The sequence below is a fragment of the Polistes canadensis genome, unplaced genomic scaffold, assembly GCF_001313835.1.
Source record: "Polistes canadensis isolate GaletaPanama2010 unplaced genomic scaffold, ASM131383v1 scaffold_152, whole genome shotgun sequence".
NCBI lineage: Eukaryota > Metazoa > Arthropoda > Insecta > Hymenoptera > Vespidae > Polistes > Polistes canadensis.
Window position 1 is genome coordinate 186835 of NW_014569699.1, and position 15618 is coordinate 202452.

General features: G+C 27.9%; 1 protein-coding gene across 32 annotated transcripts in view; it reads right to left on the reverse strand.

Annotated features, from left to right (window-relative positions):
* The window catches only part of LOC106788730 (longitudinals lacking protein, isoforms A/B/D/L-like), a 267171-nt gene that overhangs the window by 180252 nt on the left and 71301 nt on the right, over window positions 1-15618 (reverse strand). Inside the window, exons 7-8 of one of the 32 annotated variants that reach the window (XM_014752241.1) lie at window positions 14447-14605; window positions 4886-6534 (exon numbers count right to left, since the gene is read on the reverse strand). The exons of 30 other annotated variants lie outside the window; for them this stretch is intronic. In XM_014752241.1, the coding sequence (XP_014607727.1) occupies window positions 6257-6534; window positions 14447-14605 (437 nt within the window). In that variant the 3' untranslated portion in view covers window positions 4886-6256. Of the gene's footprint in view, window positions 1-4885; window positions 6535-13542; window positions 13764-14446; window positions 14606-15618 lie in introns of those variants that run through there. One more of the 32 variants, XM_014752255.1, reaches the window with a different exon arrangement.

Sequence of the window (15618 nt, forward strand, 5' to 3'; positions counted from 1 at the left end):
CTTAATATAAACTATTTAACAATTGATTAAAAATTATTTCTTATCTATACAGGGTGTCCCAGAGTTTATCGACCAAACTGCAAAAGAATATTTTACGAGTAGAAATAAGATGAAAAATGTTATTAGAAGTATAGTTGAATTGATTGAATTAATATACTCAGTATGACCTGCTGCTCATTGATCAGTTCAATCTCAGTTCTTCTTAATTATTATAATTTCATTAGTTTTTTTACTTAACAACAATTTGTCTTATTTCTACTAACAAAATATGATCATAGAAGTTTTGTCATAAAACCTTGAAGACACCTCGTATATATATATATATATTTGTTAGAACATTTTTCATTCACTGTTTATAACAAAACTTTGTTCACGTTTCTTGGTATATTAATAAACCATCGGAAATAAAAGTTAACTTGGTGATCACATTTTTTTAAATAATATTAATCGTTAAAATATAACGTTAATCTTTTTCTAATTTTCGTTTTCTTTTGAATCGATCATATTATCACTTCTTGAAATCATTATGAATATCGATGGCGAATACTTTTAATTCGGTATGCTTCCTTCTAATATGACAATAAACGTCAGATGTCTTTTTACTTCGGTGATGACAATATGGACACTGGAATCTTGGTTCCTGACCGCACTCGTACTTCAAATGTCTCGTCAAACTTGGTTTTTGACCAAACGCACTTGGACAGTTCGGACATGGAAACTTTTTGCTTCTATTGTTCGCACTATCGTTATTGGTCTTTGTGTTCCAGGCATAGTAGAATTCTGAAAAACAACAATAAAATATACTTATTCAGAGAGAGAGAGAGAGAGAAAGAATCAATCGAAATTTGTACTTAAGTTGACGAAGAGGTTTAAAAAAAAAAATTAAAAAAAAAAAAATACAATCTTTTAAGAATCACCATTCACAAACATTTTGATTTAATTGGTTTTATTTGTTTAGGATCAAGCAAGGATTAGTATCTTTTTAATTGACTCCTACCGTAAATGGTCGTAACATTTTTATTTTTCTAATATATAATTACTTGCATTTTTCTTTTTTTTTTTTTTTTTTTTTATACACATAGATTTCAATAAGATTCACACGTGAAAACGAGGCTATTCTATTTAATCGACAAAATTGCATAATCTGAAAATAATTATAATTGATTATACCCTTTTACCTATAAATAATTATTTATCGGATATTATAGAACATTCGTGTCTCGAAATATAATATTCGTGAGAGTACAATTATTTGGTAATAGATTTTCTTTTTTATTGTTTTAAATTTTTTTATTTAACGAGTTAGAATTCAATTTTCAATGAGAATTTAAAAATAACAGCACGAATTTTCTTATACATCACCAATACACACGTAATATTTTATAAATTAGGCTTCGATAAATACATAGAATTTTTAATTATCGTTAGTATATCACGCAAATAAAATTGTTAAAAGGATAACTTATACAAGCCAAAGTGAAAAAACAAAAAATTACCAAAAGAAACTGGTGTATACAAAGATTACAATTAAATATTGGAATGTATAATATTGTTAATAATAATTAGTGTTGTTTGAATTGAAATCGAATATTTTTTTTTTTTTAGATTTAATTAAACAAAAGTCTCTAATAAAACATTAGTTGAATTTTGTATTTTATTCGATAAACGTCAAAAATTTGCTAATAATTCATTAAATTTTGAAATAAACACAATCATTGATTAATGTTTTAGTTAATATTTATATTGGTTCAATAAAAACTGCGATACCACGTAAAGCATACTTAATAATGTGGAAATATAAATGAAAAAATAAAATTAAAAACAAAAAGAGAAAATAGAAAAAGGAACGTAAGATTGGGGGCGGGGAGTAACATGCATAAGCGTGATTGGATCGATGTACCAGCTGAATAATTTATATAAATAAAATAAAATAAAATAAAATAAAAAAAGAAAAGAGATGATGTGGAAATAAAAAAATAAAAAATAATTTTATTAATATCAGAAAAGAAAGAAAGAAAGAAAGAAACAATTGTGTATTCGCTTGTGTGCATATAAAATTAAACATCTGACATCTTAAATACAAAACCTTGATAATATAATTAATTATTATATTCGCATAAGTGCTTGTACGAGAACCTATTTGAATGTTTTTGTTTAAGCATGCCTATGCAAATGACATTGTAGTTTAAATTAAAAAAGATAAACTTTCAAATAGGTGTCTTCTTAACAGACGTTCGATAGAAAACAAAATTGAATATTTCAATTAATTCAATGAAAAATGAATGATAATCTATCGTCAATAAGATTGATAAAGTTATCCGTATACCTACGTCAAATTACTTTATATATTTATTTTATATTATTCTTTGGTTATTATTAGTTTGACTTAAAATATGTTCCGTAAAAGATACGAACGATAATAATGTTGTTGTTTTTTTTATTGTTTTAAATACGATCAATGTGAATCTTCGCATTTGTAAACGCAATGTTTCAAATCAACCACGTATACCGGATTCTTTTTGTGCAAACTAGATGCGTGACGTTCAACGTGACATTTTTTTTTCGACATATACATGCAATAAGGACACAAAAATCTCGGAAAAACACCGGCTCCGTATCTATTCCGTTTTAAGACAGCCAACTTTTCCCTGAATTCACTTGTCTTACAATTCGGACACGGATATTTCTCAAGTTTTCCGTCAACCAATCTGAACGGCGTGCTCCAGCATAATTCTGTAAACAAAATGTACACATTTGTGAGATTAAGCATTTTGGAACTAAACAAAATCAATTTAATTATTATTATTGTTATTATTATTATTATTACAAAAATATGTGTATATAATGTTAAATTATAAACGTGTATTTGATTATGAAATTATATTATTTTTTTCGATTCAACATAACAGATGATGGATCGAACGATAATAAAAAAAGAAATTTAAAATTAAGAAGAAATTTGTTTAGAAAAATAATATTTGATTGTGAGAAAAATAAAAATAATGGATAAAGTTTGAAAATGATTGATGCAATTTTTATGATAAGTTAAAGAACAGTTTTTCAAAAATAAAGTAAAGTAAAATAGTTCGATACGGTTAATTCTTATAATCATTACAATGGAACTTCCAGTATTCAATGATTTTCATTAGGAATATTCTATCATTCGAACACTGTGAATAAAATAGCTATGCGTTCTACTACTATGTACAAAAATTCTTCCATTTAAACAATCATGACTCCCATTTATTATAATAATTCTAACACTGGAAGTTCTATTGTATTACAATTATTACTATTCACATTATACAAAAACACGTCATATTAATTTCTTGTTAATGTATCAATTTTATAAATATTATAATTATTGTATTATTTTTTTATCCATATATACAACGATCGTAGTGAGAATAAGTATTTTATTATAAAAAAGTATTTCTTCATCCAAGCAAACTACAGCTCTTCATTTAATTCGGAAACAAAAGGTTTTACTTTAACGTTATTGTATTTTTACAGTCTCACTTTTATAAACTCTAGTCGCATAACTTTTGTTCTTTTATTTTCTCAGACGGGTGGTGGTCGGTCACCCATCCATTTTACTATCGTATCCGCGTTGTTTGATTATAGTTTTATAATTGAAACTAATAATCCAACGTAGCCGAGCTTTTTACTATGTTCTACACAATGATATTAAAGTAGAACATAGTAAAAAAAAAAATTACCGAGATACATTTTGTCCTAGAAAAAATTAAAATCAAATAAAACAATTGTATTGGTAAATGATTTGCACAAATTAAAAATGAACAAAAATATAAGGATTTACACGAAAAAAGCGTGGGTTGAAAAGTTTTGATAGCCCTCAACGAGAGAGTGAGAGAGAGAGAAAACCTAACTCATTTTATTTAAAGTTATATTACAATCGAATTTTTGTCTGTAAAACAAACAAACAAAATTCTTTTCAATCGTCAGAGCTCAAAACTTTTCCACCTGCTTGATTAGATAGTGATTGTGTAATAATGATAAATGACAAAAAGAAAAAAAAAATTAATAAATAAATAATTAACCTGATGGTCGGAAAACGCGATTGGTGACAAGATCTATAGCACAAACTTCGGATTCTCGGTGCATCATTCTAACGTGTTTGTAAACGTTAGCTGCTCTTTTACATCTATACCGACATTCCGAACATTGAAATCTTGGTTCCTGACAGCACTCGTACTTCAAATGTCTCGTCAAACTATGCTTTTGACCAAACACACTTGGACAGTTTGAACATGGAAACTTTCTGCCGCCAATACTCATGATTTCGTTACTTGCATTTGCGTCCCAGGCATAGTAGAGTCCTGAAAACAAGAATAAAAGAAAACTCGTTCAGTTATAAATATAAAAAAAGAAATATTTTTAATGTTTCTTTTCTTTTCTTTTCTTTTTTCTTTTTTCTTTTTCTTTTTTTATCAATTATAATATATTTTATAATATTATTTCTTTTATCTTTTTTTATATTCATAAAAATAATTCTTCCGGTATACATATTATCAATTAAAAGGTACGTTTAAGCATGTTATCTCTAACTAAACCTTTTTTTCTTTTCTTTCCCACTTTTATTTTTGTTCATTTTATTTGAATTACATTATATCGTTATTAAGTTTCTATAACAGCAATGGAAATATTAACACATTGCATGCGGGAAACGTACGTGCTTTTACGTTTTTCGTAGACTATCAATGGAAAGTGGGTCACGTAAAAGTACGTATTTAGTATGATTTTTCCTAGAGAAAAACGGGTAACGTATATAAATAATATATAAAAGTGTCGTTTCTTTTTTTTGTTTTTTTGTTAAAATAATCATAGAACATATATTCAAGTGTAAAATAAAAACAAAGTTTCGCTTAGAAAAACGATGTGTAAATCGTTAGGAAAAATATATTGACGTTTATATATTGAATATAATTAAAATCTTAAATTAAATGTACCAGACTAATGTGTGTATGTGTGTGTGTTCGTTTAGATATCAAAGACCCACAATATATCAATTTCTAACTGAACGAGTATCTTTTTATTTTAATTTTCATGCTTATAACCTTATGGCTTTTAATATTATTATTATTATTACAAAAATATGTATAACGTTCAATTATAAACGTGTATTTGATTATGAAATTGTATTATTTTTAGATTCAACATCACAGATAATGGATCGAACGGATAACGATAGAATTGAAAATTAATAGGATTTGTTTAGAAAAATATAATATTTGCTTGAGAAAATAATCGAAACAGTTTGGGTATGATTGATGCAATTTTTATGATATACTAAGAACAGTTTTAAAAAAGGAATGTAAATAAAATAGTACGATACGGTTAATTCTTATAATCATTACAATGGAACTTCCAGTACTTCAAGATTTTCATTTCTAACGTTCCATCATTCGAACACTGTGAATGAATGCACTTTGATAATGCAACAGAAATAGCTATGCGTTCTACTATTGTGTACAAAAATTCTTTTATTTATAAAAAGTTATGATTCTATTTTTATATTGTAATAATTCTAACACACTGGAAGTTCTATTGTATTACAATTATTACTATTCACATTACAAAAACACGTCATATTAATTTCTCGTTAGTGTATCAATTATATAAATATTATAATTATTGTATTATTTTTTTTATTCATATATACAACGATCGTCATGAGAACAAGTATTTTATTATTAAAAAAGTATTCCTTCATCCAAGCAAACTATAGTTTTTCGTTTAATTCGGATAAAAGAAATTTTACTTCAATGTTCTCGTCTTTTTATACAATCTCCCTTTTTATGGGTTTGAGTCGCATAGTTTTTGTTTTTTTATTTTTCCCAAACGGGTCACCCATCCGTGTTATCACCGTGACCATGTCACTTGGTTTTTTATTGATATAAAGAAAAAACTATTGTAGTAATTTAACGTAGCCAGATCGTTTAATTACGGTTCTTCTTTAATATCATTGTAAAACATAATGAAAACAATTACTTTCGTCTTTTAAAAATTACAAATAAAATATAACGATTGTGTAATAGAAATAATTTATATAAATTAAAAAAAGAAACTAAAAAGATTTTTACAGACGTGTGTGGGATTGTGAAAAGTTTTGAACAAACTTATCTTATTGAAATGAATAAAATGAATAAAACGTTAGGTTCGAAACTTTTCCACCTGCTCTTGAGTACAAGTGGTATTAATAATAATAATAAAAAAATAATAAAAAAAGTATTTATCATGCGGGTCTGTAAATGCGATTGGTGACAAGATCTATAGCACATACTTCGGATTCTTGATGCATCATTCTAACGTGTTTGTAAACGTTTGCTGCTCTTTTACATCTATATTGACAATACGCACATTGGAATCTCGGTTCCTGACCGCACTCGTAATTCAAATGTCTGTTTAAGATAAATTTTTCGCAAAACGTACTGGAACATTTTGGACATGGGAACCTTTCGCTCCTACCGATCACTTGTTTCTTTTTGAACACTGACTCCTCCGCGTAGTTAACTGCAAACAAACAAACAAACGTAACACGATTAGATCGATTTTAGAATATAGAAAATGAAAGAAAGAAAGAAAAAAAAACGTAAATGATAACTTACACTATAGATAATCGATTAGAAAAATTTAATAGAAGATTCTGGAAAAACTAAGAAGAAAAAGAAAAAAAAGAAAAAAAAAAGAAACAAAAAAACAAAAATAATAAAGAAAATTTGTGAAAATTTTCTTCGAGTCTAGTGGAAATAATCATTTGGTTGTTATTATTTCTAATAGATATTTTTGATCTTTTTTTTTCTTTTTTTTTTTTTTGGGGGGGGGGTGTACAAATTTTAATAAATACTGTATGTGTGTGTGAATGGTGGTATCGTTGTCTCTTTTGTTATCATTTTATCATACGATATTGCATATTGTTTCTAATAAGGAAACACCAACACACACACGCTTCTCAAAGAAACTTCGGTTCCACGTTGCAATAATTCCTCAAGTGTTTGTTCAAAACGTATTTGTAAGCTGTCGCATTCGGGGATTGTGGGTAAACGAATTTTTCTAGGATATCTATCAAGAAATTGTCGTATTTTTTGATCTTCCTTACTTCTTGTTCTTCTGAAAAACCAAAAACAAAAATACATAAAAAATTGTAGAATTTAATATTGAGAAGTGTAAAGGTTTTTTTCTGTTTTTATCTGTTTTTTTACAAATAAATCGGTAGTTACAACGATTGACGACGATTTTTACAAAAAAAAAAATGGCAAACTCAACCGAAATAAATTTTTTTTTGATCGATTTGTTTGTTTTTTTTTTCCTTTCTTTTTCTACCAAATGAACAATTTATTTTCGATTGATTTTGTCTTCTTTTCTTGTTGTTAACACACAACACTGTACATATTATATTAAATAAGTTTGTTCTACAATTATGTATTAATTAATCGAATAGTCTTCACGCGAGTTATCACGTTATAGTGATGTATGTAACATGAAAAATAAATATTTCCAGGTTAATACGTGTATTCTAATACAATTATAAACAATTATGATTTCATACATTTATGTGAAAAGGTAAAACATAAATGAAAAATAATTCCAATTTAATCGAAATTAAATCTAGATTTTGTGTATTTTACATTGTTTTTTTTTTTGATATTTCACAATATTTTGATCGATGATATTCTTTCTTTACTATAGTCTTCGTTATTAATAATATATTCCTTGATCCCCTCCCCCCTTCCCCCTTCCCCCCAGTGGTCGGTGCATTCCTGAAAAAGAAAAGACATAAAGAACAAACAATTTAACATAAATTTGATTTTTATTCCTTTTATCGATAGTAAGTGGTAACAATTTTAACTTATATATATAATAATATAAGTATATAAATATATAAATATATAATATATAAAAGAATCAATTTCTATCGATATACAACGTTAATAAAGAAAAACATAAATTGGTATATATAAAAAAAAATTAATGAATAAACGAAACAATCAAATATTGTATAGTCAAAAAAGAAAATATTTTCTTAAAAACATTTTTTTTCTGACATCGTTATATGATGTATGTAGTATACTGGATCTTATTTATAATAAAAAGAAAAGAAAAGAAGAGGTAAAAAGAATGTTAAATAATATTCGAGAACACCTTCATTGGTCGTAATATTAAAATTCATCGTGTGCTTCGAACGTAAAGTTCTAGTCGAAAATATTTGGAAATAAAAACGAATAGAATATAATAATAATAATAATAATAATAAAGATATATATAATTATAAGAAACAATATATTAATGAGAATAAAAATTAAATTAAAATCAATGATTAAACAAGAAATAAAAAAAAAAAAAAAAAGAACAAATATGTATTAATTTAATAGTATCGAACTTTGCTATTAAGGTCAAATAAAATCTTGCGTACTGCTTTTAAATTACACAATTTATCATTATTGTGAAACTTTCTAATGTGTCTTAAACCTAAAGAAGCTATTTTGCATTCATAATCGCAGTTCTTACAGATGTATATTAGCAATTTATCGCATTCGTTAGTACTATGACGAAAAACATCGTTCTTGTCGAATATTTTTCTACACGCTACAGATTCGGTCGGTTCATTATCCTCTTCATCACTATCATCAACCATTGGTGATGATGATGATAATAATGGTGGTGGTGGTGGTGGTGGTAATCGTGGTGGTCGTGATGGTAGTTGTGGAGGTCGTGATGGTAGTTGTGGAGGTCGTGATGGTGGCCGTGGTGGTCGTGGTGGTGTTTTCGGGGCAACTCGTGATTCTAAAGAAAGAGAAGAAAAAAAAAAAAAAGAAAAAGAAAGAAGAAAAGAAAAAGAAAGAAAAAAAGAAAAAAATAAGAGAGAGGGAGAGAGAGAAATCGCGAGGGGAGGGGGGGGGTTATTTTGTTGAGATGAGTATAAAACCAAACATAAAACAAATTATTGTCGATTGTTTAACGTACTTTTACAGTCAGGAGATTGATATAGTCTTTCCTCGTCACTTGAGGTAATTTCTTCTTTAATTTCATCTTCGAGGTATTCATCTTCGACGTTAATCTCATCTTCGAGGTATTCATCTTCGACGTTAATCTCATCTTCGATGTATTCATCTTTCACGTTAATCTCATCTTCGATGTATTCATCTTTCACGTTAATCTCATCTTCGAGGTTGTCATCTTCCAAGTAAGCATCTTCGTAGTCCTCATCATCGTAGTCCTCATCATCGTAGTCCTCATCATAGTAGTCCTCATCATAGTAGTCCTCATCATAGTAGTCCTCATCATCGTAGTATGCATCTTCGAAATTTGTTTTTTCGATGTTGTCTTTTTTGATATCGTCTTTTTTGATGTCGTCTTTTTTGATGTCGTCTTTTTTGATGTCGTCTTTTTTGATGTCCTTGTTTTCTGCGTCCTTTTCTGCCGACGAAAAAAAAAAAGAACGAGAAAAAAGTAAAAGATAAATAAAAAGAAAAAAAGAAAAAGTCATTTATATTAAGTGGGACAAAAAAAAAAAAAAAGAAATAGAAATAAATGATTGAAACACTAACCGGGCAAGATGGGCTTAGGAGAATTGCGTTCACAGATGACGAGAGAACATTCGCAGTCATTTTTCTCTTTGTTTTTTAATATGATGAAAAAACAAAGGGGAAAGAAAGAAAAGAAATTAATCGTAGGACAACGGGAAAATTATTTGCAATGATATTTACGTGACCATTTAACGTACTAGGAGTTTCAGGTTTTTTCGAATTGAACTTGTTACTATACATGTGTTTGTAAAATTTGTGGAACTGATCTTGAAGAAAGTTTGCCACTGTGAAAGATATAACAAAAAGAAAAGAAAATTAATTATTAAGATTGTGTTCCCATGTTCGTGGACGAGAATGAATTTGCATATTAAACGTTTGTTAGGATCGTACGTACGTGGAAAATACGGTTTTTTAGAGAGCGAATTTTCTTTACCCTGAATCTGACAAGAATCGCTACTTTTTGAAACTTCTTTGAAAAGGTCTGCTTCTATACAAAAGGATATAAAAAAGAAAAATACAAAATAAATTATTTTTCGGTTCGTTCGTTGCAGGCAACAAACATTTGAAATGATCGATTATGAAAATCTCACGAAAAGATCGAACGTACTCTGAAGATTTGTAATTTTTAATATTTCGTTATCGTCTAACTTAGGAGGTATATAAAATTGTAGCTTTTGTTTGGGCTTGTCCATTCCTAAAAAAGAATAGAAATAAAAGAGATAATTAAATAATGATTGTTCAATGCAGACAAATACATTTGCAATAACCGATTATAAATATTTCAAGATGATCAAACGTACTATCAAGTTCTGACATTTCATATGTTTTGTTCTCATCATTCTTAGAAGGAATAATTGTATCTGACTTTTCTTTGGGATAGTCCATTCCTTAAAAAAAAATATAAATAAAAGAAATGATAAAATAAACAATGTCCAGTGTAGAGAAGAACATTTGCAATAACCGATTGTAAATATTTCTATAAGATCAAACGTACTATCAATTTTTGACATTTCATATGTTTTGTTCTCACCGTTTCTAGAAGGTATAAATGTTTCTGGCTTTTGTTTGGAATTGTCTACTTGTAAAAAGATAAAAATAGAAAAAAAATGAATTATTAGGATTGTTCAGTGTAGACAAGAACATTTGCAATAACTGATTGCAAAAATATAAATAAAATCAAACGTACTGAAAAACTTTGGCATTTCATTTGTTTCATTCTCACCATTTCTAGAAGGTATAAATGTTTCTGGCTTTTGTTTGGGATTGTGTGCTTCTAGAAAAGAATAGAAGTAAAAGAAATAATTAAATAAAGATCGTTCGTTTGTACAAGAACATTTGCAATAACCGATTATTCATATATCAAATAAAATGGAACGTATTAATACCAGTCGTACTTGGTAACACTTGATTGAAATCTATGGGGGGTGGTACACATCGGCTTGACACTCTTGTAGGTCTACTTAAGTCTAAGAAGAACAAAATTAAAATTATAAACCATTAGGATAGTTCATTGACAAAAAATACATTTGCAATAACCGATTATTCGTATCTCAAATAAAATTGAACGTATTAATACCAATCGCATTTGGTAACACTTGATTGAAATCTATGGGGGGTGGTACACATCGGCTTGACACTCTTGGAGGTCTACTGAATTCTAAAAAGAACAAAATTAAAATTATAAATCATTAAGATTGTTCATTGATAAAAAAAATACATTTGCAATAACCGATTATTCGTATCTCAAATAAAATTGAACGTATTAATACCAATTGTACTTGGTAACACTTTGTTCTCATCTGTCGGGGGAAGTACAAATCGGCATGACACTCTTGGAGGTCTTCTTAATTCTAAAAAGAACAAAATTAAAAAAATAAATTATTAGGATTGTTCATTGATGATCGAGAACATTTTTAATAATAGACACCGATTATAAAAATCTCTAAGAAAATTGAACATACCCGAAATTGGCATTATCTTCAATGCTTGCGACTTGTTGCCCAAGGAAGGTGGTATTTGTGTTTCTAATTTTTCTTTGAGTTCGTCGACTTGTCAAAAGATAAAAAAAAAAGAAAGGAAAATAAATTATTAGAATTGTTCATTGACAAAAAATACATTTGCAATAACTGATTATTCGTATCTTAAATAAAATGAAACGTATTAATACCAATTGTACTTGGTAACTCTTGGTTTTCATCTGTAGGGGGAAGTACAAATCGGCTTGACACTCTTCGAGGTCTTCTTAATTCTAAAAGGACAAAATTAAAAAAATAAATCATTAGGATTATTCATTGATGATAGAAGAGAACATTTTGAATAATAGTAATCGATTATAAAAAAATATCAAAGAAAATTGAACGTACTCGGAATTGGTGGTATTTTAAATACATGAAAATCCTTGCTTAAGAAAGGTAACGGTGTTTCTGACTGTTCTTTGGGTTTTTCGACTTGTAAAAAGATAAAAATACAAAAAAATGAAAATAAATTATTAGGACTGACAGATAAGAACATTTGCAATAACCGATTATTAATATCTTAAAAAGATTAAATGTATGCATTCTTTAAATATTCACATTTAATATTACCATTCATGGTAGGCGTAAGTGTTTCCGAGTTTCGTTGGAAATCATTATCAGCTTGTACGGAAAAATAAATAACAATCGAATAAATAATTATTATGTTTGTTTTTAGAAAAATGAATATTTACAATAATTAATTGTTAGAATTTGGATGAATATTAAAACACGTACTATTATTCTTCTTCGAATCGTCAGACATTTTTTTCCTATCATTAGATGGATCCATTATTATTTCTGATGTTCCTCAAAAAAATAGTCCGAGAGTCTGTAAAAAAGTTAAAAATAAAAAGAATAAATTATTAATATTTTTTTTTTTTGTTAAATTGTGTAATAACACAAAAAAAATTTGTGTTAAACGTATTTTAAGTATTTCGTTAAAAAAAAAAAACTATTTCGACATTTGGCGAATTCAATTCAATCAAAATTCCCCCGCAAGTGTATTGACAATAAAAGGGACAGGAAAAAATGTTAACTCGCGCGGTATTGCAATAACAAAGTATTTTTCTTCGACCGTATTAAATGAATCAACATAAAGATGAGGATCGTTTGAATTACTTAAAATTAAGCTTATCGGCTTGTCGGTAGGGGGGGATTCGTAGAAATTGAAACGATCTGAAACAAAAAAATTACAAATTAATAAGTCATTGATAGTGTCATTTAAACGAGACGAATATACAATTTGTTATAATTATTAAAATCATTTTTTTTTATTCTTTTTTTTTTCCAAATTTTTAAACGATCCATCTAATAGGAAAAAACATATACATTACACATTATATTCATTACGAATTACAATGAAGGAAAACAATCATTTGAAATAGAAAATAATTCCGTGTCACTTCTGGTAATGTTAACCGAACGTTTAAACTTGCAAACTGACGAGTTAATAACCGAAATAGGTAAATTTGAATGGAAGAATTGTTTGGTATCAACAAGGATAAAATACAATCAAAGGAAGACGCAGAATAATGTTTACAAATTCAAATCGAAGATCTGAAGAAAACGTTTGTACACTTTGTGAAACGTTGTCAAATTGGAAAACGTGTTTATTTAAATATTTGTTGTTTTTCGTATCTCTCAGTTTACCTTTGAAATTAGACATACCGTAGGGTATGTAAATGAATCGGGTATGATTGGAAATAATTGTTTACCGAATAATTATATCTTTAATGAACATTTTATTTAATTAACACAAGGGGTAATGCACAATTTTTTATCAAAAATAATTATTCTTGTTGAATAAAATGGGACAAGCGGAGACAATAGGTTTATGATAACTAAAATATGACAAATATATTTGTGATTTCAAAGTATTTAAAAACCGTTGAAAAACTGAATCAATAACAGTACCACTGTTAGTTGTCGAAACATTTCGATTAGTGTTCATTTTGAGCTTGAGTTGAGAAAATCAAAATTACCCGTGTAATTAATTAGCTAGGTCGGCCGTCGATGTTTCTATTGGTTTTTTTTTTAGTTTGTGAGAGAATTTTGCTCGCTGCACGTGCCCGAAAATCCCTGCTTCGTTCAGTTGAGTTACGCGCAATTTTTTTCGGCTTTACTCCTCCAGCTTTTAATTTTTCCTCACGTTTCTTTTGCCGATATTTTCGCATATATTCTGCTCTGGATTTACCCATCTCTGCAAATCACAAAATCATGAAAATTTAATTACCTTGGTGAATATTTAAAAAATTAGAAATATTAGAGACAATCAAAATTACCCGCGTAATTAATTACTTAGTTTTTTTTTTTTTAATCGAGAAAACCTTTTTTAATCACAATTAAAAATATTATATTGACAGCGACAGGAATGAACCTCAAAGTATGAAAAAGATACGCACTAAAATATTTATTCGAAATAATTATTAGATATAGTCTACACGTATAAATATAACTTTAGATTTTATACACAACACTGTATAACTGTAGATAAATTGCACAGCTGATGCGTTCTCCTTCTCTTTCTCGTCACATACACGCACACACGGTTTCCTCTTACACATTTCCGTTCCTATTCACGAAATCACTACCCACAAACCGAGCGGAAAGATATTGCACGTAAAAAAAAATGTACTTTTAGTAAAAGTATTTCGTTTTAAGTTTTTGGATCATCCGACTGTTTGGTATAAACGTCAAGTACGTAAACTTTTTCGTCAGGATGTATCCTTCGTACATGGGATCTTACATTGGACGCATGTTTCGTCCTATAAGAACAATAAGGACAATTGAATCTTGGTAATGTACCACATTGGAATTTAAGATGATTATATAAATTATTACGCCACGTAAAATGATTGCCACATTTGTAACAAGTGTACCCACTCTTCTGTTGCTGATATCTTTCATAACGTTCTTGATTGTAATTAAAGTTTTCCGGTGGTAATGAATATTGTCGTTGATGCAGTAATTGTTGTAATTGATGTTGCTGTTGGTGAAGTTGTTGTTGTTGTTGTAGTTGTTGCCTTGGGATCATCCCACAATCTGAAAACAGAAGAATCAAAGAGACTATTTTAGAAGAAAACAAAAATCATTATAGTTCTTTTTTCATTTTCGAATTCCAATACAATTGTTTAAACCTCAATTTTGATTTTATTGCCAATAAAATCCGACAGTTAAGCAAGGTACGTTTTCTTATGTGATACGTTTCTTAATAAGGTTTGTTCTCTTTTTTTTTTCTTTTCTTTTAAATAATTTACAAGTATAACATATATATAAGGACAAATCTTAAGTGAAGTATTAAAACGTTAACTTACACACGCTTTATCGTTTTATATGATGTTACGCATATAATCTCGTCTTTATTTTTTCTATTTCTTTTTCGTTTGTTAAAAAAAACCACTTCCATTGGTTTTTTTTTTTTTCTTTTTTTTTAATCTCTTGTTCGCCTATACACCTAAATTATTAACAACTTTAAAGAGCACACATAATCAAAATAATAAATTTTATTCGGAACAATTATCACAAACAAATGTATCACTTATTATAGCAAATTATTATCGTCTAAGATATTATTTCATTTGAAAAATCATTAGATTTTTTTTATATAAAAAATTAATAAATATCAATAATAGTATAGAGTGTGTACTGTTATTGGTTGATACAAGCAAGTAGGGCCTTGCTATTGATTTTATGTGAAAAATTAAATTGATAATTTAAAATACGATTTGTTCACGCGATGTTTTTTTTTTTTAGAAAAATAAGTTACATAATTTGCCTCTACTTTCTTGTACCACCAATTCAACGGGACACCATGATTATCACAATTTAAAATGACAAGAGAATAAAACTGAACGAATGTTCCCAGAAAGGTTTAATCGATAAATTTCAATGATTCTACACAAATCCAATAATAGCTGGAAATAACAAATTATTGTTAAACATAAAATACGAATTTTAAGAACATTCTATTCAGAATTTCACAGCCAATGAAAAGTATATTGTTATACACCCCTCTTCGTTAAAAAAAAAAAGAAGAAAAAAAATATATATATATA